The sequence below is a fragment of the Acinonyx jubatus genome, chromosome B4 (assembly GCF_027475565.1).
Source record: "Acinonyx jubatus isolate Ajub_Pintada_27869175 chromosome B4, VMU_Ajub_asm_v1.0, whole genome shotgun sequence".
Taxonomy (NCBI): Eukaryota; Metazoa; Chordata; class Mammalia; order Carnivora; family Felidae; genus Acinonyx; species Acinonyx jubatus.
The window spans coordinates 34,018,358-34,040,405 of NC_069387.1; the positions used below are offsets into that span (position 1 = coordinate 34,018,358).

General features: G+C 37.9%; 1 protein-coding gene across 5 annotated transcripts in view; it reads right to left on the reverse strand.

Moving 5' to 3' along the window:
* Positions 1–22,048, reverse strand: part of LOC106965477 (chromatin remodeling regulator CECR2) — a 180,552-nt gene that overhangs the window by 35,182 nt on the left and 123,322 nt on the right. For 4 of the 5 annotated variants that reach the window (XM_053225571.1, XM_027073897.2, XM_027073895.2 and 1 more), the window contains exons 5-9: positions 21,184–21,288; positions 19,084–19,133; positions 17,910–18,079; positions 10,265–10,348; positions 318–471 (exon numbers count right to left, since the gene is read on the reverse strand). In XM_053225571.1, the coding sequence (XP_053081546.1) occupies positions 318–471; positions 10,265–10,348; positions 17,910–18,079; positions 19,084–19,133; positions 21,184–21,288 (563 nt within the window). The remainder of the gene's footprint in view (positions 1–317; positions 472–10,264; positions 10,349–17,909; positions 18,080–19,083; positions 19,134–21,183; positions 21,289–22,048) is intronic. The other variant, XM_027073896.2, reaches the window with a different exon arrangement.

Here is a 22,048-nt window from a genome sequence, read left to right on the forward strand (position 1 = left end):
TTGTATAGTGCCATACATGAAAAAAAATCTGTAAGACTTTTCTTTAGCACATTTCAACTGTGCTTAAAGTTATTTCTGTGAAACTTGTCATCAATACTTTAGTATTGTTTTCTATGTTACATGAGGAATGTATATAGATGAGAGAAAGGAGCAAGAGACTGAAAGGAAAACCAAGAATGACAAATACAAGTGCTGTAGAAGGAAAGCAAATGTAAGAAGACTGGATCCAAGACACAGCACAGTTAACAAGATATTTAATAGAAATTGCCAGAGGAGGGTTATTCCCATACCCCATGTACTGTGCAGAACCTACGTACCTTCCACTGCCTTGACCTTTTCCTCCAACTCTCGTTTCCTCTCTTCCTTTAACATCTGCTCCTGCTCCTTCTTCTGCACTGCTAGGAGAATCTGACGTTCTTCCTCCTCCTCTTTGCGCTTCTGTTTTTCTATTCTGGTAAGCACAGGGGTCTCCTGGAAAGAGCCAATCAAGTGTATAGAGTCAATACACAATCATGTAAGATCAGTTCTCTGCTCTAAGATTCAAGTTTTACTGAATTCAATTTATTTAATAAATAATATTAGGTAGGGAGCTTATACCCACAAGTTGATCTTATCTATAGAATAAATATATGGATGAACATTAAAACACAATGGCAATTTAAACCAAGGTAAACGTGTTGGTCTCAACAATCTACATTTTGGGAGATAATGCTATGAATATGCTGGACCAGAGAAAAGAAACTGAGGCAGTTTGGAGACACCACTCTTACAGATTTACTATTTGAGAAAAGTGACATCTTAAAAAGTACTCATCTAAACAAACTTCAAAAAAGAAGAACATAGGGTCACGATTTCAGGGTGCATGACTTTAAAACCCTTAACTTTAATACTTTACAAACAAAACAATGAATAAAATTAAGAGTTTGGTGGAAGGGGCTACCATTTTGCCTTAAGATACCTAGAGGCAATTGTACAGAAATTCATAAAATTACTCAGATTGGCTATCATCTTCCCTTGTTTTTCACACAAACAATTAATATAAACATTTCAGATGGTAACTGGGAAAGTGATTATCTACGAAATCTAACAAAAGATAAGGGAAAATAGGACCATTACCATCATAATGTATGAAAGTTTTACTCTGCATATTTTCCAATATAACTAGTTCCAAGCCATTCTGTAAACCAGAATAGTGAAGCTAGGGCTGAAATTGTTTATTTTCAATTCTTCCTTTGCCTTTTGTGATGTGAAAGCTAGAACTTTTAAGAAAAATTTTTATTGAAGAGTAACTGTTCCCTGTATATAGAATTGCAGAGACAGAAAAATGAATCCAGTATCAACAAAGGGAGAATTCACAATACCCTCACAGAAAAGATAACATTAACTATTCCATTTTAAGGAAACCTTAATCAGGAATGTGAAGCTTTTCATCACACATCTTTTTGGTAGTAAGAAGACCTAAGGAATCTGCTGTACTGGATACATTTTCAAAAAATTTTATGCCATAGACATTACACAAGTGCTCTTTTTAAAGGGAGAAAAGAGACAAATGCATATTGACCTTTACAAGTCACTTATAAGTCTCCACTGAACACTGAAAGTGCTCTGATTAAAATTTTCTATTATTTTCTTTATGGTCTTTGAAACCAAGTTCAGATTCTCATTTGACGCAGAATTCAGAAGTGCTCTTGCCTAGATGGTAGACCTTCCCAAAGTCACTTGACCTTTCAAATTCTATGAGCCTAAGTTTGTTACCTACAAGGTAAAAATCTAAAATGAATGAGAAAGGAGAGATGAATATGGGAAAAAAAAAAAAAAACCCAAAAAACAAACCCAAAACACCCAAACAAACCGAAAAACAAAATAACCATTATCACACCTAACATTGTAAAACTAAAGGAAGTTTCCTAAAATCTTTATCCTATAACCAGAGCAGGTAGTTGAGATACACTGGATATTTTTTCTGAAATGGGGATGCTATTGACATTAAGGAACATTCTTCTGAAGAATGCTAATCTAGCCATTGCCTGCTAAATGTTAGTTAAGCACCTTCTCTCCATTACATAAGTAGCTGCCCCCCCCCCCCCCAAGTCCTTAATTATTGCAACCCAGCTGAGAAGTTATAATGGAACAGATACCCCTAACAACTGATAGGATGGGAGAAGTGGAGGAGAGGAAAACTAAGCCTGGTCAAAGGAATTATTTCACTTGAATAAAACTGTAGTGGTTTCTATATAATGTATGTGTGTATTCTGCTTCTCCTTGCCAAAGGATAGCAGGTGAGAACATGTGAAATATTCTTCCTTCAACCAGCACAAGGGGATATTAATTAGGGTCAGCATTTTATTAAGGACTAAAGCAATTCAAGCTAATGACTTATGAATGGAAGCATTAAGTCACATAAGAATCATCTGTAAATAAACATGGGAGGTGTTTCATGTTTGAAGACGATGGAAGGGGTGAAAAAGTTAATTATTTAATTAACCAAAAGAATATCTATAAAATTCTTTTTGCAACGAATATGATTATTCTTTAAATTTTTTTTTTAATGTTTATTTATTTTTGAGAGAGAGACAGAGCACAAGCGAGGGAGGGGTAGAGAAAGACACAGAATCTGAAGCAGGAACCAGGCTCTGAGCTGTCAGCACAGAGCCCGACAAAGGTTTCTGAACTCACGAACTGTGAGATCATGACCTGAGCCGAAGTTGGATGCTTAACTGACTAAGGCACCCGGGTGATCGTATTATTGTTTTTTAAAAAATATTTATTTATTATTTATTTAAATATTTTTCCTTAATGTTTATTTATTTTTGAGAGAGAGAGAGACAGAGCGAGTGCACAGTGGGAGAGAGGCAGACACAGAATCTGAAGCAGGCTCCAGGCTCTGAACTGTCAGCACAGAGCCTGATGCAGGGCTTGAACTCACCAACTGCGAGATCGTGACCTTAACTGAAGTCAGACACCCAACCGATTGAGCCACCCAGACTCCTGTAATGTTTGTTTATTTTTAAGAGGGGGGAGGCACAGAGAGGGAAGCAGAGGATCCGAAGCAGACTAAGAGCTAAGAGCCTGATAGCTAAGAGCCTATGTGGGGCTAACAGCCTGATGTGGGGCTTGAACACCTGAACAGGCAGATCATCACCTGAACTGAAGTCAGACAGACACTTAACCAACTGAGCTACCGAAGCACCCCAACAAAGTATTATTCTTACTATGTAAAGATACCTTACAAATCAATTAACAATAGCCCCCCCACAAAACAAATGGAACATGAATATCAAATTCAGAAGAGATATATAAACCACATCCATGATCAAAAAGAAAAGTAAAACAGCCTTTTCTTTTTTTTCATATTTTAATTAATTTCTTTTTTAAAATTTACATCCAAGTTAGTTAGCATATAGTGCAACAATGATTTCAGGAGTAGATTCCTTAATGCCCCTTACCCATTTAGCCCATCCCCCCCCCTCACACAACCCCTCCAGCAACCTGTTTGGTCTCCATAAATAAGAGTCTCTTATGTTTTGTCCCCCTCCCTGTTTTTATATTATTTTTGCTTCCCTTCACTTATGTTCATCGTTTTGTCTCTTAAAGTCCTCATGAGTGAAGTCCTATGATATCTGTCCTTCTCTGACTAATTTCACTTAGCATAATACCCTCTAGTTCCATCCACGTAGTTGCAAATGGCAAGATTTCATTCCTTTTGATTGCCGAGTAATACTCCATTGTATATATATACCACATCTTCCTTATCCATTCATCCATCAATGGACATTTGGGCTCTTTCCATACTTTGGCTATTGTTGATAGTGCTGCTATAAACATCGGGGTGCATGTGCCCCTTCAAAACAGCATATCTGTATCCCTTGGATAAATACCGAGTAGTGCAATTGCTGGGCCGTAGGGTAGTTCTATTTGTAATTTTTTGAGGAACCTCCATACTGTCTTTCAGAGTGGCTGCACCAGTTTGCATTACCACCAGCAGGGCAGAATAGATACTTTTTCTCTGCATCCTTGCCAACATCTGTTGTTGCCTGAGTTGTTAATGTTAGCCATTCTGACAGGTGTGAGGTGGTATCTCACTCTGGTTTTGATTTGTATTTCCCTGATGGTGAGTGATGTTGAGAATCTTTTCATGTTTTAGTTGGCCTTCTGGATGTCTTCTTTGGAGAAGTGTCTATTCATGTCTTTTGCCCATTTCTTCACTGGGTTATTTATTTTCTGGGTGTTGAGTCTGGTAAGTTCTTTATAGATTTTGGATGCTAAAATCCTTTATTTGATATGTTGTTTGCAAATATCTTCTCCTAAAATAGCATTTTCACTTACAAAATAGTGAAGGATGATAAAAGGTGATACATTTGTAAAAATGTGGTAAAGTGAATGCTATCAACTTGTTGGAGCACGGGTGGTTTGGAGGATAGTTTGGATATAAAAATCAAGAACGCTAGGGGCCTCTGGGTGGCTCAGTTGGTTAAGGGTCCAACTTCAGCTCAGGTCATGATGTTGCGGTTCGTGAGTTTAAGTCCCTTGTTGGGCTCTGTGCTGACAGCTCAGAGCCTGAAGCCTGCTTCAGACTCTGTCTCCCTCTCTGTCTGTCCCTTCCCCACTTGAGTTCGGTTTCTCTCTCTCTCTCAAAATTAAACAAACATTAAAAAAAAAATGCCAGTTTTGTAATAAATGCCTAGAAAAAGAGCCTGAAGCAAATAGGTAAAAGTGTAGTACTGATGATTTGTGAATTGTTAGAGTACTATAGTCTTTTAATGTAGTCCACCAAGTTTTCTTGAAGAGCAGGTAAATTCTTCCGGATTTAAAATAACTCCTTCCCAAGTAAGGGGGAATGAACTAGTATTACATATTCTGAAATGATCTAATTTTTATTGACTTTTTACTCCCTCTATATGATCCCTGTTAAAAGTCAAAAATTAAAATATGTTAAAGTACCCAAAGGTTAGAACATGTAGATTTTTTACTTAAAAAAAAAAAAAAAAAAATTTTTTTTTTAATGTTTATTTTGTAAATGAGAGCTGGTGCACAGGAGCAAGAGAGTGGTGGTGGTGGGGGGAGATCTGAAGTGGGCTCTGCACTGACAGCAGCAAGCCAGATGTGGGGCTTGAACTCACAAAAGGCCAGATCATGATCTGAGCTGAAGTGAGATGCTTAATTGACAGAACCACACAGGTACCCCAGAACTTGCAGATTTTTTAAGATGAGGTACTAAAAATTGATTATAAATAGCTTAAGTTATTTTGGTAACAATGAAGCAGGAATCCCAAAGTTTGGGATAATTACAGATGTAAAAAATTTTCTGCTAAATCAGAGGCCCTACATCATTTAAAAACTATATAAAACTTACTCTCAGTAAGTTTTTGTTAAAAATCAAAGTGAAATTCACATAAAATTAACAATTGTGAAGTGTATAACTCAGTGGTATTTAGTACATTCACTATGTTATGTAACCACTACCTACATTAGGTTGCAAAATATTTTTAGTACCCCAAAAGAAAACACTGAACCCATCAGCCAGCCAGTCCTTACTCCCCACTCCTGCAGCACCTGGCAACCACTGATCTGCTCTGTCTCTGTGGATTTACTTGCTCTGAATATGTCATATGACTGGAATTACACAGTATGTATCTCTTCAGTTGTGTTTTCAATGAATTAATATTTATGCTAAGCATGTAAGATACAACAGTTGAGTAACTTAAATTTATAGCATATTAAAAAAGCTTATTAGACAATTCAATAGCAAAAAAAACCCCAATCTTTTTCTTCTTAAAAAAAATGAGGAGGGGGCGCCTGGGTGGCTCAGTCAGTTGAGCGCCTGACTTTGGCTCAGGTCATGATCTCACAGCTCTGTGGGTTCGAGCCCTGTGCTGACGGCTCAGAGCCTGGAGCCTGCTTCAGATTCTGTGTCTCCCTCTCTCTGCCCCTAACCCACTTGCATTCTGTCTCTGTCTCTCTCAAAAATAAGTAAACATTAAAAAAAATTAAAAAAAAAAAATGAGCAGAGAACCTGAACATTTTTCCAAAGAAAAGACACAGAAAGCCAACAGGTACATGAAACATTCCTAATCATCAGGGAAATGAAAATCAAAACCACAATGAGATGTTATTACTTCACACCTGTTAGAATGGCTATCATTAAAAAGACAAGAAATAACAAGTGTTGGCAAGGATGCAGAGAAAAGGAAACCCTCATGCACTGTTGGTGGGAATGTAAATTGGTGTGTGGCTTTGTTTCATCATGTGCTATAATTTCAGCAGTTCTTATCTGATATGAATTCTCAACAATTATTATTTTATACAAATTGCATCATACAAATCTGAAAAAAAAATCCATGCTATGTACCAAGAATCTGTTTTAAAACTTGTTCTTGGGGTGCCTGGGTGGCTCAGTTGGTTAAGTGTCTTGACTTCGGCTCAGGTCATGATCTTGCCGTTCCTGAATTTTGAGCCAGCATCAGGCACTGTGCTGACAGGTCAGAGCCTGGAGACTGTTTTGGATTCTGTGTCTTCCTCTCTCTCTGCCCCTCCCCTGCTCACACTCCGTGTCTCTCTCTCAAAAATAAATAAACATTAAAAAAAAATTAAAAATTTTTGTTCTCATTTCCAGCAGTACACCACCCCAAGCTAAAGCAAATATTAATGAAAATACCACTGAAGGATCGGACTCACTGCCTGGAGACACTTTTAGTAATGTTTTAATTTTTAATAGTTTAAACACTAAGAGTTTAAAGAACAAGTACAACCAAAGGAACAAAAACAAAACAAAAAAACCCTGAACAGTTAACAAAATTCTTATGCTGTTTGACACTGCATTTGTTTTTCCTTTATAAGTGGTCAGTTGTATAAGTGGGGGGGGGGATCTAAATTCTTTATTTATTTTTTTTATTTTTTAAATGTTTTATAGATAAGAGACCTGCTAGAATCAAGGGGGGGATTTTAATGAGAAGCTAATTAGAGACACCACTTTGAAATCCTCTAAAGTATTATAAATAGAATCCGGTTGAAGCAGTGCCTAGACTCCCCTTCCGTGCTCCCCCCTCACCCAGGGCAGGTTATCAGACACCCTGGCACCCTTGCCACCTTTAGTAGCACACTTGAGACCATACCACCACAAAGAGGTCCCTAGTAAGAGTAATGTCCAGAGTGTCCTGACAAAAATAACCAATGCAGCCCTAATCTCAGAGTTTAGAAAGACTATCTCCCTTCGCTAATATTTTCCCCAGGAGTCACAATTAAAAGACTTTTTGAGGCAAAAAGATTGGACTCCTAGGTAACCAATATAGGTCAGACATGCTGCCTAAAAGGTTTTAATGGCCTGATGATTCTCTGCTGCTTAAACAAAAGCACAAAACTCATAACACATCTAAGGTTTTCTCTAGGACACTGGGTACCGGAACAGATATTCAGGAGCTCTACAATTCCATGGTTAGTTACAACTAAAACTAAAGAAAACAGAAAAAAAAGAATATTACAAAGAATAACTAAAAGAAGAAATTTTAGTATCTGAAGTAAGCTTTGCTTACAGCCATGAAAAACAAATTTTAGGTCTGTATTCAGATTACTATGTAATGTGAAATGTACATTAAGGCATTTAGGACTCAGTACAGGGACAATGAACAGAAAATAGGAAAGAGAACTTTCAAAGAGGTGTTAACTCTTAAGGTATTGAAGAAAGTGGAGAGGACACAACAAAACAAAAGGAGCTAGAAAACCATTTGAGAACTATGGCTGGATACCAATTACCAAAGGCCATTCCGAAACTAATGATGCTATAGGAAAGAAGAGACTGGGGAGACTGAAGTCAGTCATGACAGAATTGCCAATCATTAAAAGTTGGGCAATTTATCTACTGGCAAGAACATGTCTATGAACTGAAAAACAGAAATAAAGGTTACATGCAAATATATTTAAGTAAATAAAAATTTATAAATTAATTTTTTCCTTTTTTTAGGCTCAAGGTAGAATGTATTTAGTTAATGATAAGATCTCTGTAAAACAAATTATGCTGTCACCTGAATTTAAGTCATGAAAACATTACTCTGAGGCAGTAAGAAGCTCCATACTTTCTAAGACCACTAAACTATGTGATATTCAACAAAACATAATGCTAAAAGGCATTAAAAAGTTAAAAAGTACAGAGACTGTAAGAACTGCCCAGCACAGAGTCTGGATTTGAGATTGAAATTAGCAACAAAGAAAAACCTCTGGTAAAAGAAGAGTGAGGAAATGGAGGTTTCAGAGGATTGAGGGCCGTGAGTACAAGGCACCTTCTATATAACCTTCACAGACTGGGAAGGGGGATCTAGGGAAATCACTTGCTGGGTGCTTTCATTGTGACTGTCTCTCCCTGAATTCCACTCTCCTATTGGACTTCCAGCATCAAATGTATCATCACCTGCAATCAAGTTCCTTTGGCCTCACATTCCTTTACCACCTTGACAATTTTTAAATTTCAGTAAATGTAAGTATCAATTTTGTCCCTTCCTATACGTGTGCTGCTAAAGTCATTTAACTACCCTAAACTATGGTACAAAATGAAAATGCCCAAACATAGTCGGCTTCTGGATGTGGGGAAACCCTTTTTTTAATAAATTAGTTGTTGACCTAAATATTGTGTCTTCATTAGATCTCCATTCTCACCTTCAGAGGATAGATGAACATCCAATGTGAACTCCTAACGTTTTCCTGCCCCATCAAAGTTTGTGTCTTTAACTTAGGAGAAACGGGAGAAACTCCATGGCAAGGCCCTGCTTCGTAGGCACTTCACCTTACCAGAGTCAGCTACATGCAGTCTCTTTCTCATTCATGGACATCTTTCATGTCCATGCTACATCTCAATTTAAAAAAATGAAAATTCCACAAGCTCTCCTCAACCCTGCTTCCTCTTTACTTTTTCACAATTTGTTTTCTTTCACTGTCATATTTTTCTTTTTCTTTTTTAATTTTTTTTAATGTTTTATTTATTTTTGAGACAGAGACAGAGCATGAGCAGGGGAGGGGCAGAGAAAGAGGGAGACACAGAATCTGAAGCAGGCTCCAGGCTCTGAGCTGTCAGCACAGAGCCCGACGTGGGGCTCGAACCCACGGACCGCGAGATCATGACCTGAGCTGAAGTCGGACGCTCAACCGACTGAGCCATCCAGGCGCCCCAACTGTCATATTTTTCAAAACAGCAAGTACCATGATACTAATGACCCTCATGCACTAATGACCCTCACCTGCCACTCCCCGACCTCCACCATTTCCTCCATTTTATTTATTATTTTAAATGTTTATCTATTTTTGAGAGAAGAGAGAGAAGGAGGGGCAGAGAGACAGGGAGACACAAAATCTGAAACAGGCTCCAGGCTCTGAGCTGTCAGCACAAGCCCAACACAGGGCTCGAACTCACGAACTGTGAGATCACGACCTGAGCTGAAGTCAGACACTTAACCAACTGAGCCACCCAAGCACCCCTCATTTCCTCCATTTTAGACCTACATTTTCAGTAGCAGGGATTCCACTATTCTTTCCTGCTGGAAGTACACTGCTAATGGATTTCTTACTGTCCAGTGTTTCCTTAAAAAATCATTTATCATGGTGTGACCAGAAAGGTAGCTTCCTAAAACAAAGCTCTAATGACATAACCTCACTAACTACTGCCTGTCTATTGAAAATATAAGCTTGAGAGTCCGGAGACTCAAAAATTTCATCATTCTGGCATTTTCTTCCACTATATGTAACAACACATCTTATATGCCAGACACATCCAAATATATACTGTTCTTTTACCACATTTATATATCATCATGCCTCTGTGCTTTGTTTATATTATTCTTGTGTATTACTCTTCTGCCCCCACTATCCACCATCAAAATCTTAGTCATTCTCCAAGGTTCAGGTGAAGTATAGTTCTGCTTGCCTCAACTCCCCTTTCTTTGCCCACTACTAATTTTTTCCATTTTTGCAGTCATGAATTTCTACTACATAGATATCTATTATAGTGCTTATCATTCTCACCTATATTAGATATGTATATGTTTATCATCACTGGAAATTAATTGTTAAGATCCAAAAGAGTGCAATGTCATATCTTACTTTTTAATGACTTCTTTTTCTAAAAGTGCATCTCATGTATAAGAATGCTCCATAAAAGTCTGAGATTTAGAAATTGAGGTAAAGGTAAATTAAAAAGTAGGAATAAAAGGAGTACCTGAAATAAAAATGGAACAATCCTTTTGAACACTTAAAACTCCTCTCTACTCTCACATACACTCACCTCTTGCTTGATGGATTTGACGGACAGGTGGTCAGACATCCACCTAGGCTGCAATTCTGCCTTTGTGCGCTGTGGACGCTTTCCCTATAGTTAGAAGTGAGGAAAAGAAAGGAAAAGACAGATTAGGGTGTTCTCAGCTACTGCTACTGCTGCTGCCAGGATTAGAGTGGCCTTTAAGGCACATGGGTTACGGCTTTACCTAAATAAGAGCCAAAGGTATCCTTTGGACAGTCAATAAAATGACTATTCAATTCCATAAGGTACCAAGCCAGTTTATTTTCTTAAAAGAAAAAAAGAAAAAAACAAAAAGCAAAAAACTTACAGACACCAAGTGTCTCCTCTATCAATCTTTATCACTGGCAAGAAACTCTTTTAACTATTTAGACACTAAAAAAAATATTTTGTTGCAAATTATTAAGAGAAAGCCATGTTTTACCACTTTTCACTGAAGGGAATGGCTCTGAAAGGAGGCATTACGAGCAGATGGAGGCAGAACTCCCCTAAAAGGCAGCTCAGTGGCAGCAGTGAGAAGTGAGGGTGGCTGCCTCAGCTGAGAACCAAAGTAGCAAGACAGAAGTGGGGAAAAAGACTCAGGGACCAGAAATCAGAGAGCTTGCCTGAGAAGATTAGACTTGACAAAATTTAAAAGCTTGAAAGCAATCACTATAGGACATTTCAAGAAAGGAGTTTTGAAACTTAACTAATGCTAGGTATTTACCTAAGGTCAGCATAAGTTTTGGAATTTTTGTGGAATAAGCCCCATAGCTTCGCCAATGTAACCTATATTGAGGTGGTAAGCAAAGGCTTTGCAGTTAAGATGAGTAATTTTGTGGCTTCAGTATCAGTATCAGCATTACCCAGGTTTGGTTCCAGTACCACTTAATCCAAAGTCTTGAAACTTGAAGAATCAATGAGGTAAAGGCACAAAGGGTAGAAAAAAAAGTCAGTGACAAAAAGGTGTGGTCTATACAATGCAAACATACTGCAAAGCAATTGTGGTAGATTTAAAAAGAAGCTTTAGAAAGCTTTCCTGTTAGGAGAATGACCAGGCCTCAGTGCAAATGTAATCTAACCGTCCAAGTGTCACGACCCTCTTTTTCACAAAAGCTACCACAGCAGTTTCCTCAAATATGCCTATGAACGACTCCTTTACGAGCTTAAAGACCCCAAGAGGAAGAGCTCTTCAATTTTAAGTAAATGTGAAAATTTACCATGGAATTTTCTTTTGAAGGGATTGTACGAGTTTACCATGCTAGTAGGAATAGCGGCTAATATCAACTTGACTCCAAACTTTGCCAAATCAGACAAAAGTTACTAATGTGGAGACTAATGGTAGTCTTGATAAAGAAGATGAACTTGTTTTCCTACAACTTTACTCTTTTGTGTGAATTATCTATACTCTAAGGCAATTCATTTGTTAAAGACCTAATGTTTATAAGCTGTTTAAATATTACTGCCTGTAATATTAGTAACAAATACTTTTACTAGCTTAGAGCTTTTATTTAAACCTTACCATAAAAGCTTAACTTTTATATGGTCAAAGAAAGCTTACTGATTCTTTTATTATTTCAACATTTAGAGAATTATTTATTTATTAATCTGTTTTAACTTTCTTCACACTTGCATTTATTTTGGTAAGATTTAGTTTTCTACCAAGGTTTCTCACCAATTATCTACAACCATGAACAATGGATGGGACAAGTACCTACTGGTAGCTGTGTACTATGCCAGGTACACTGATGTGGTTTCTTTTGCTTAATTCCCATAGAAACTTCTGTGAAGTTAGAGCTTTCATTTTACTAACAAAAAATAAAAATTTAGAGATATCAAGTAACTTATCCAAAGGGATAACTAGAAAAGGGAAGCACCATTATTCAATGAAGTTTGACAGAAAAGCTCTTAACTCCTGCTATGCCATATTAACCCTCTGTCCACTGTCCTAGCTGTTTTGTGCTTTTACATACTGAGATGATGGATGACCTGAGCTGAAATCAAGAGTTGGATGCTTAACCAACTGAGCTGTACCACCCAGGCGTTCCCATACTGTATTTTATATATAATGGGTGTATCTGTGAGCACCACATTATGTTCTACTGATAATATGTTTCAAATGTCACATTTGAATCACTGGCATTTTTCATTATTACAAAAAAAAAATCTCTCTTGGCCAATATAATTAGGATGGGTAGTGGTAGGGTAACATAGTTAAAGCAAGGAATTTAAAAAATGTATATACTTCAAGCATGTATTTTACTTAATGTATAAATGTACTGCCATTCACCAATCATATGATGCAGTACCCCATTGAGAGGGGTTTCCTATGAGTCAGTCATATAAATTAACCTCTTAAGCCATTATCTGTCCTACCAGTTTTGTTTAAGTGAAAGTGAGATGTTAAGGAGATTGGATTTGTAATCCATATGCAGAAACCTTATCATTTTAATGATTTTTGTCCTATTCAATCTTTTACTGCTTTGCTCTAATTTGAGAATTAGCTTTTTATTTTTTATTTTTAAAGTAAACTCTACACCCAACATGGGGCTTGAACTCACAGCCCCGAGATTAAGAGTCACATGCTCTCCTGATTGAGCCAGCTAGGTGCACTGCCCTGAGAGTCAACTTTTTAAAGAAATGTTTATTATTTATTTTTTGAGAGAGAGAAAGAGAGTGAGCAGGGGAGGAGCAGAGAGAGAGAGATACAGAATCTGAAGCAGGCTCCAGGCTTTGAGCTGTCAGCACAGAGCCTGATGCGGGGCTCAAACCCACAAACTGGAGATCATGACCTGAGCTGAAGTCAGACCCTTAACTGACTGAGCCACCCAAGCGCCCCTAGAGAGTCAAGTTTTTAAAGCAACTCATATTCAATGATTTTTTTTAATGGAAAATTTTCAAAGAAATTTTTATGCTCATATTTTATTGACTTCATAATATTTGTGTAATTACTGTAACAAGTACAATAAACACAAACACATTTGTAAAAATATTACAAATGTTGATGAACATATGTCTTAAATGCTAAATGCCAAGGCACCTGAGTGGCTAGGTCTGTTGAGCATCGGACTTTGGTTCAGGTCATGATTTCACAGTTCGTGAGTGCAAGTCCCACATCGGGCTTGCTGCTGTCAGCTCAGAGCCTGCCTCAGATCCTCTGTACCCCTCGCTCTGCCCCACCCCCATTCACTCTGTCTCTTTCGCTCTCTTTCAAAACTAAATAAACATTAAAAAAAATTGCTAAATGTCAAGTTCAGCAAAGACCGTGAAGATTGGAACATTTGTACTGCCTTGAGTAAATCATTTATGATAAGCATGTCTGTTACATGAAGGACCCTTCAGAATGCTTCCAATATGCTGATTTAAGTGATAATACATATGCTTCTTATCCACCTCTCCTAACACTCCTATTTTACAATACTTTTTATCCACCTGTTATTTTGGAGAAAAATTTTTATTATCTTGGGATTTGGCTAAGGCTATAATAAATCTCAATTTATCTTGGTGAATATTGATATCTAAGCATCTTTCCATGGCGCCTGTGTGGATGAGTTGGTTAAGCGTCCAACTCTCAGTTTTGGCTCAGGTCATGACCTCACGGTTTTGTGGGTTCGAGCTCCATGTTGGGCTCCGTGCTGACAGTGCAGAGCCTGCTTGGGATTCTCTCTCTGTCTCTTCCCCACTCGTGCTGTCTCTCTCAAAATAAATAAATAAACTTAAAAAAAAAAATCTTTCCTTCTAGGAACAGAGATCTTAATATATTTACATGAGATTTAAAAAATATGTATCTACTTTTACTTGAGATTTAAAAAATATGTATCTACTAACAGTTCTGTAGCTTTTTCTTTCTTATCAACCATGTACAACTCAAGTTAGTTTCACAGCAAAATTTGTTTTGTTGCTACTGTAAATGGGATTTTTTCAGCAATCTTTAAATATCAGTATGCCTAATAATCACCTGAGAGCTTCTACAACTGCATATTAACAAATAACACCTCTAACAATTCTGATAGGGGTTGGGAGTGGTATACTGGCAAGAATCTGAGCTTTTAATAAGTGTGCAATGTGATTCTGATGCAGAAAGTCTAGTTACCCAGCACTATTACTAACTTCTAATTAACAGACTTCTAAGCAGATTCATCATATTCCTCCAGGCAAAATGTTTTGCCTCTGACTCTTGTTTGTATCATTATACTAGATAAAACTTCCAAGACAATGTTACCAATATTAGAACCTAGGGATTATTAGGAACAAAAGAATTATTCTTTTGGTGAAGGATGGTTTTTATTTGTTAGTATTAAGGACTTGACATTTATATTACTGAATGAAGAGGGTGTGTTTATATGAAGAATAGGAATCTAAGGTATCTGTATCTGAATGAACAAGGGTAGCTACCCATTTCTTTCTTCATTTTTGAAATGTTTAGAAGTTATCTTATTTTAAGGGTTTAGAAAAATTTACCTGTGAATACATTCAAGTGATTCTGGAATTTTTTTTGTTTTTTGTTTTTAATTTTTAAAAATGTTTATTTATTATTGAGAAACAGAGACAGAGCACAAGCAGGGGAGGGGCAGATAGAAGGGGAGACACAGAATCCAAAGCAGGCTCCAGGCTCTGAGCTGTCAGCACAGAGCCCGACGCAGGGCTCGAACTCACAAATCACGAGATCATGATCTGAGCTGAAGTCGGACGCTTAACCGACTGTGCCACCCAGGCGCCCCTGATTCTGGAGTTTTTGATGGGATCTCTTTGTGATAACTCTTTTCCCCCTAATTACTGAACTGCTAAGATTTTTCTCTTCATTTTTAAAATTTTTAAATTTTTGAGAGAGATAAAGACAGAGAGAGAGTAAGCAAGCAGGGAAGGGACAGAGAGAGAGGGAGACATAGAATCCGAAGCAGGCTCCAGGCTCTGAGCTATCAGCACAGAACCCGACATGGGGCTTGAACTCACAAACCGCAAGATCATGACCTGAGTTGAAGTCGGACACTTAACAGACTGAGCCACCCAGGTGCCCCTTAGATTTTTCTACTGCACAATTTAGATTCTCTTGTTTTTGTAATCAATACCCTTATTTTACTAAGGTTTGCTAATTTATAGCACTATACGCCTTTCAAAATACCAAATCTGTTATTACTTGGCTTGTAATTTCATGTTTCTTGAGAATTATAATTCATGTTTATCTTATTTTAAAATTTTTTCTTTTCTTGCAAAGAATAACTTTTGAAATTTTTCCCATCAAAACCATCAGTTTTATGCTTGTAAGTTTTTTTTCTTAGTTCATCTATTCAAAAAAATCATAGGTTGAACACTGCAGTAAAAAAGCAGAAATTATAAGAGCACCTGGCTGGCTCAGTTGGTAGAACGTGTGACCGCTGATCTTCGGGTCAAGGGATTGAACACAATGGATGTAGAGATTACATTCACTTATTTTTGAAAGACAGAGAGAGACAGAGCACAAGCGGGGGAAGGGCAGAGAGAGAATGAGAAACAGAATCTGAAGCAGGCTCCAGACTCCGAGCTGTCAGCACAGAGCCCGATGTAGGGCTCAAACTCACGGGCCGTGAGATCATGACCTGAGCTGAAGTCGGACGCTTAACCGACTGAGCCACCCAGATGCCCCTAGAGATTACTTAAAAAAAAAAAAAAAAAAAAAGGGGGGGCAAAAATTACAAAAGAAGGATTAAGCAGAATAGTCATATGCTTTATTGATGATTTAATCTGTCATCATTATATATAAAGTCACGTAAAGTTATAAAACCATCTCCATATAATAGTTACTTTAAGAAAATTAGATTAAGGGTGCTTGGGTAGCTCACTTGGTTAAGCTTCCCATTTTTGATTTTAGCTCAGGTCACGATTTCAAGATCGTGAGATTGAGCTCCGTGTTGGGCTCTGCGCTGAGTGCAAAGCTTGCTTGGGATTCAATCTCTCTCTGTCTCTCTCTCTCTCTCTCTCTCTCTCTGCTCCTCTATCACTTGCTCTAACAAGTGTTCTCTCTCTCTCAAAAAAAAAAAAAAGTTAAAAAAAAAATCAGATTATGTGTTTCAATTCCTGGAAAAATTGTCACAGTGGGTAGCAGGTCACAAACTTAAGTATAATTATAGTATATAGAATTAAGTATGGTGATGGGGAAATGGAGATTCTTTTTTTTGCTCATCCATGAAAATGTAATTATTGAAGCACTCTGTAAGATCTCTAATAAGAATGGTGACTTTCTACAATTTTCCTTTTAAAGCACCAACCCACTTAGAAAAGTTAGAAATATCACTGGATTCACAACAAATTAATATATTTCTCCTTCTGTTTTTCCCTGGAGGTGCTACAGCAATTAATTTATTCTTTCTCTTCAGATTTCAGTGGCAGGTGGTCAAAATTTTCTGACTTCTATGAACATGTGCAACAGTCAGAAGTATTAGAATTATTGCAATGAAGTAAGCAAAGTCAATGACTCTTGAGCATCCACCATGGAAAAGGCTTTACCTTAGGTGTTATGGGGTTTAAAACAGTGAGATATGGTGCCTAATCTAAACAAAGCTTAAACAACTCAAAACAGAATTAAGTCATGACAAAATGTGTTAGGTAGGGGCGCCTGGGTGGTTCAGTCAGTTGAGCATATGACTTCAGCTCAAGTCATGATCTCATGATTTGTGGGTTCGAGCCCTGTGTCAGGCTTTGCGCTGACAGCACAGAGCCTGCTTCGGATCCTCTGTCTCCCTCTCTCTCTCTCTCTCTCTCTCTCTCTGCCCCTCCCCCACCCATGCTCGCTGTCTCTCAAAAATACATAAACATTAAAAGAAAAAAAACATAAGGGAGAAAATCCTAAAATTAGGAGACACGGGAGATCTTACAGAGAGTAGTATTCAAATAGGCAGGGAAGTGGAAGGAGAAAGATGCTTGAGAAAAGACAGGGCACCTGGGTAGCTCAGTTGGTTGGGCGTCTTACTTTGGCTCAGGTCATGATCTCACAGTCCGTGGGTTCGAGCCCCACATCAGGCTCTGTGCTGACAGCTCGGATCCTGGAGCCTGCTTCAGATTCTGTGTTTCCCTCTCTCTCTGCCCCTCCCCCACTCCAGTTCTGTCTCTCTTAAACATAAACATTTAAAAAAAAAAGGCATACATGAGGGTGTATATGCATGAAAATATAGAAAGTGTGATTTATGGAACTATAATGTGAAACCGGAAAAAGCATCACACATATGGAGCTGGCAGAGTGGACCTGGAGCTACAAAGACAAATACCCTTCAGAACTTGCTGCTTACTGGGAGAGAGAGGATTTCTGCCCCCCCCACCAAAAAAGCAGCATATATATACACAAGTTTGCACAGGCTGATAGGAGATACACCTGGGGGCTTAGGGAACACTTTCTGAGGAATGTTATAGAAGGGAAGTTGGTTCTAAACTGTGAAAAGCCATCCTAAGTACTATGGAATGCGAGTCACTGAGGATTTTGTGGGGCTAAGGAGAATACTGGATGATCCACAGTGAAGGAGAGTGGGTGGCATGAGGTCCCTTTTTAACATTCCAGATCAAAGTGAAGGGCTTGTAGCACTTCCAGGAGACACTAGAAATGTATTCAAAACTTAATGAATCATCCTTAAATAAAGCAGCTTTATAGCTACTAAAGAAGAGGAGGAACCACCTATTTGCATACCTTTTGGGCAATCATGTTGCAGATCTCAGGCAAGAAGTCCTCGCTGAGGAGCTTATAGAGCTGCCGTTCTCGAAGAGAGGTTCTCTCCCGAAAACTCTCAGTGACCTGTCTCCATTCTTCTTCTGTTTGGCACAGGAGCCACCAGGTCCCTTGACCTGGCCCTTGGGACCCTAAAAAAGAAAGGATAGGTTCATTAGATAGATACCACTAGGACCTTTTTTCTGTTTATTCTCAATTTCATTCCCCCCCTGGGTATGAACAAAACCAGGAAATTAAAAAAAATTTTTTAAAAAGGGTATTAAGTTTAAAAAGTTGATAATGTATAATTTTGATTTTCCTGTTACTATTTACACCTAAAAGTATTGTGACCATCGTAATTACAGATTTTAATAGAAATGCTTAAATATACTTACTTTTCTATTCAAAAGGTTCTGATCTGATCTTCTGCAGTCTTCCTGTTTCATTTATGTTGACATACTGTATATAAATTGATATTCCTCTCCCACTCCCAGTTTTAGGCAATTTGGATTATGGAACTGAAATCTGGTTAGGAATCCAATATAATCCCTTACATAGCATTTTACATTAAAAAGATAGGTCTTTGAGAAGTTGCTCATTTATCCAAATGTAATGTGCCCATTACACTGTGCCCAGGTTAGAAAGCACAAGTGAAGATCTGAAGTTATCCATCAGATGGAGAGATAGGCACAGGTAAGTGTGAGGAAGAAAGAACTGAAGAAGGGCAAATAAACCAGTTAGGAGGTTACTGCAATAATCTTAATTGCTTTGCATGGCTCCGGAAAAAGAGCTGTCATCATAATATAAATCAATCATATTTACTTAATCTTTTCTAGTTATTTTTGTATCTTAGCAAGAGAGCATGAGTGCGGGAGACAGGCATGCATGGGGTGGGGAGGGAAAGGGGGGGTGTAGAGATAGAGATAGGCACAGAGGCAGAGACAGAAAGAGAGAGAAAGAGAGAGAGAGAGAGAGAGAGAGAGAGAGAGAGACTCCTAAGCAGGCTAAACATATGTTCAGTGTGGAGCCTGATGTGGGGCTGGATCCCACAACCCTGGGATGGTGATCTGAGCTGAAATCAAGAGTCAGATGCTTAACCGAATGAGCTACCACTCAGGTGCCCCAATCTTTTCTAAACTCCAACAAAAGTCATTACCATTTCTTGTCTGTGGCTCGGATGCCAAGGAGTTTTCTTCCTGTTTTTCACTGAAACACAGGGAAAGGAGGCACCAATTAAAACAAAGACATGTTCAAAATTGTTCTGTACTTCCCCCGTTAAGTTAGACCCAATTAATATTAATACAAGGGTGTGTGTGTTTCAATGGGACAAAGTCAGGAGGAGGAATGACTCTACTGAATAAATGAATACCAGGATGTCGGTGTGTTGGTATTGAGGGGAAAGACTGACATAGAGAAATCCAGTGTAATGATAACATTTTATGTACAGGAAAATATTAGGTTTTAAAACATTTTTTTGGAAGTCAAACAGAGGAGTTAAGTGTTACCAGTTAAATGCCTGCCCCATCTGCCCTGCCCTAAACAATAGGGATTCTAGTGTCTTCCTCCCTGATCAGGGCTATACTGAAGAAAAGCATGTTTAATTTAACCTCATACTAAGGTAGAGGTTAAGAACGCAGGCTCTAAAGTCAGATTGTCCCCATTCAAGGCTTGCCTCTTACCATGTGACCTCAGGAAAGTTAATTAACTTTCCTTAAAATAGGCTATAAATAATGCCTACATCACAGGGATGTTGGAGATTAAATTATGAAATACAGAAGCGTTCAGTGAAATAGTGTTAAGTATCATCATCATTTGTATACCTGAATCATGTAGGTCACTCTCTATGGCCTTCTGTTTGTTTTCAATTATCTATAATAGTGCTGCTCTATAGAACTTTCTGCGATGATGAAAATGTTCTGTATTGTCACTGTCCAGTATGGTAGCCATGAGTCATATGTGGCTACTGGGTACTTGAAATGTAGCTGGTATGACTGAGGAACTGAATTTTCAATTTTATTTAATTTAAAAATATACAAATACTGTACTGCATACAGAGCTCTAAAGAATAAAATCACCAGCAGAGGGTAGCACAAGTCCACATATGATGTTAAAATGATTCTAAAATCCTCATAGTAAGATACCTTAATTGTTGGTACTGAACAGGGAAATGGAGATAGGTATAAAATAGCTTCCTGAATCTATAAGAAAGTCTAGACTGCTAACAAAACTCTGAAATGGATGCCATGTGTATACAACATGATTATAAAACATCTCTCACAAAACCAATAGAGGAAAGCTATGCTTTGTAATCAAATTCCTGGAAAGTTAAGTGGAACACTGATTCTTAAGTTAAAAAAAAAATCGAATTCTGACTGATTTATTCATAATGATTCCTAGAAATAAATACTTCTTAGTAGTTAGTAAGCAACAAAGAGAAATCTGGCCTACTTCAAGCATTTAGATTATTTAGTAGTTCTATAATTTAGAGGAAAGAAGTGGTTTGTCCTCTGTTATTAGAATTTTTAAGAATATGACTTAACTTCCATAGGTATAGAATGATAGATCTGATCCTTAAAGAAAATATATTTATACAGTATAGGCGAGATTTTCAAAATTCTTACATTAAAATTCACATGGTAAAATTTCCTAAAAGATCACGATGTATAAAACAAAATTTCCCATATGTAACAATCTGTTTCCTTGCTAAGATTAAGCTCTTACCTGTAGTTTACCATAGGAAATTGTATTCTAAACACAACAAAACATATTTGCTACTAAAATCTCCTTATAGGGAAAGAATTAACTCTTAAACTTATATAGGATATATAAACCTATTAAATCCTGATTATTAGTCAACAGTTAACCAGAATTAACTTAGCTCTACACTCCTATGAAAAAAACGTGTGGCACAACCAATTTTGAAAGTTAATACATATTGAGCACTTTCTGTAGGTCATGCATGGTTTTCAGTCATTTATACTGTTACATTCATTATCCTGTTCAACTTAATCCTTATTATTAGTAGTATACCTACTGTCCAGTAAAAGAATAGGCTTAGAGAGGGTAGTTCATGCAGCTAGGGAAGCCCTAGTGTACACTTGGTAATTTTATGAAGATTCTGACCCAAGCCTTCATAATCTAAGTCCTATATCCTTCCAGTGGCACGAAGGAAAATCAAGGATGAAAGAGCAAGTGAATTAAGGCCCCTTCTAGTGTGCGGGTTTATGACCCTCATAGACTAACACGAATGTCTTACCTCACTATAATCTCCTCCTGTACTTTCTTCCGTTTTGGGGGTCTTCCTCTTCTTTTTCCGGTTTTCCCAGGAACAGCTAAGACACTTTTTTGGCCTTCACTTTCCCTACGAAATAGCACATTAAATCAAAATGTTCTGTAATAGAATTGATACTCAGCTCAGTCATGATCTTGGGTTCCTGAGTTCAAGTCCTGTGTTGGGCTCTGTGCTGACAGCTTGGAGCCTGGAGCCCGCTTCAGATTCTGTGTCTTCCTCTCTCTCTCTGCCCCTCCCCTGCTCTCGCTCTCTCTCAAAAACAAACATTTAAAAAAATACAAAAGGGGCACCTGGGTGGCTCAACTGGTTGAGCGTCTGGTTTAGGCTCAGGTCATGATCTCACAGTTTGAGTTCGAGCCCTGTGCTGACAGCTCAGAGCCTGGAGCCTGTTTCGGATTCTGTGTCTCCCTCTCTCTCTCTGCCCCTCCCCTGCTCGTGCTCTGTCTCTCTCTCTCTCTCTCTCTCTCTCTCTCTCTCTCTCTCAAAAAATAAACATTAAAAAAAATTTTTTTTTAATACAAAAAAAAAGTTAGATGGTAGCATTATTTTGGGACACTATGGAAACAAGGTCCCTTCCTCATTTAGGAAGCATTTAGTAAGGCGTACATTTCAGGCATTCTTTAAGGTCCTTTCGGTCCTATGCTGATGAAGCAGATTGTTAATTCTAGTAGAAAAAAGGAGCTATCAAGAGTCGATTATGACAGGAAAACCACTGCAGTGATGTGGTGGTACTATGGGCAACCTGCTGTATAGAGCAGTCTATGTTAAGGCAGTGGGACTCCTTGGGAACCTCAAGTCCAAACAACAGTATCTTTCACCATTCTGATAG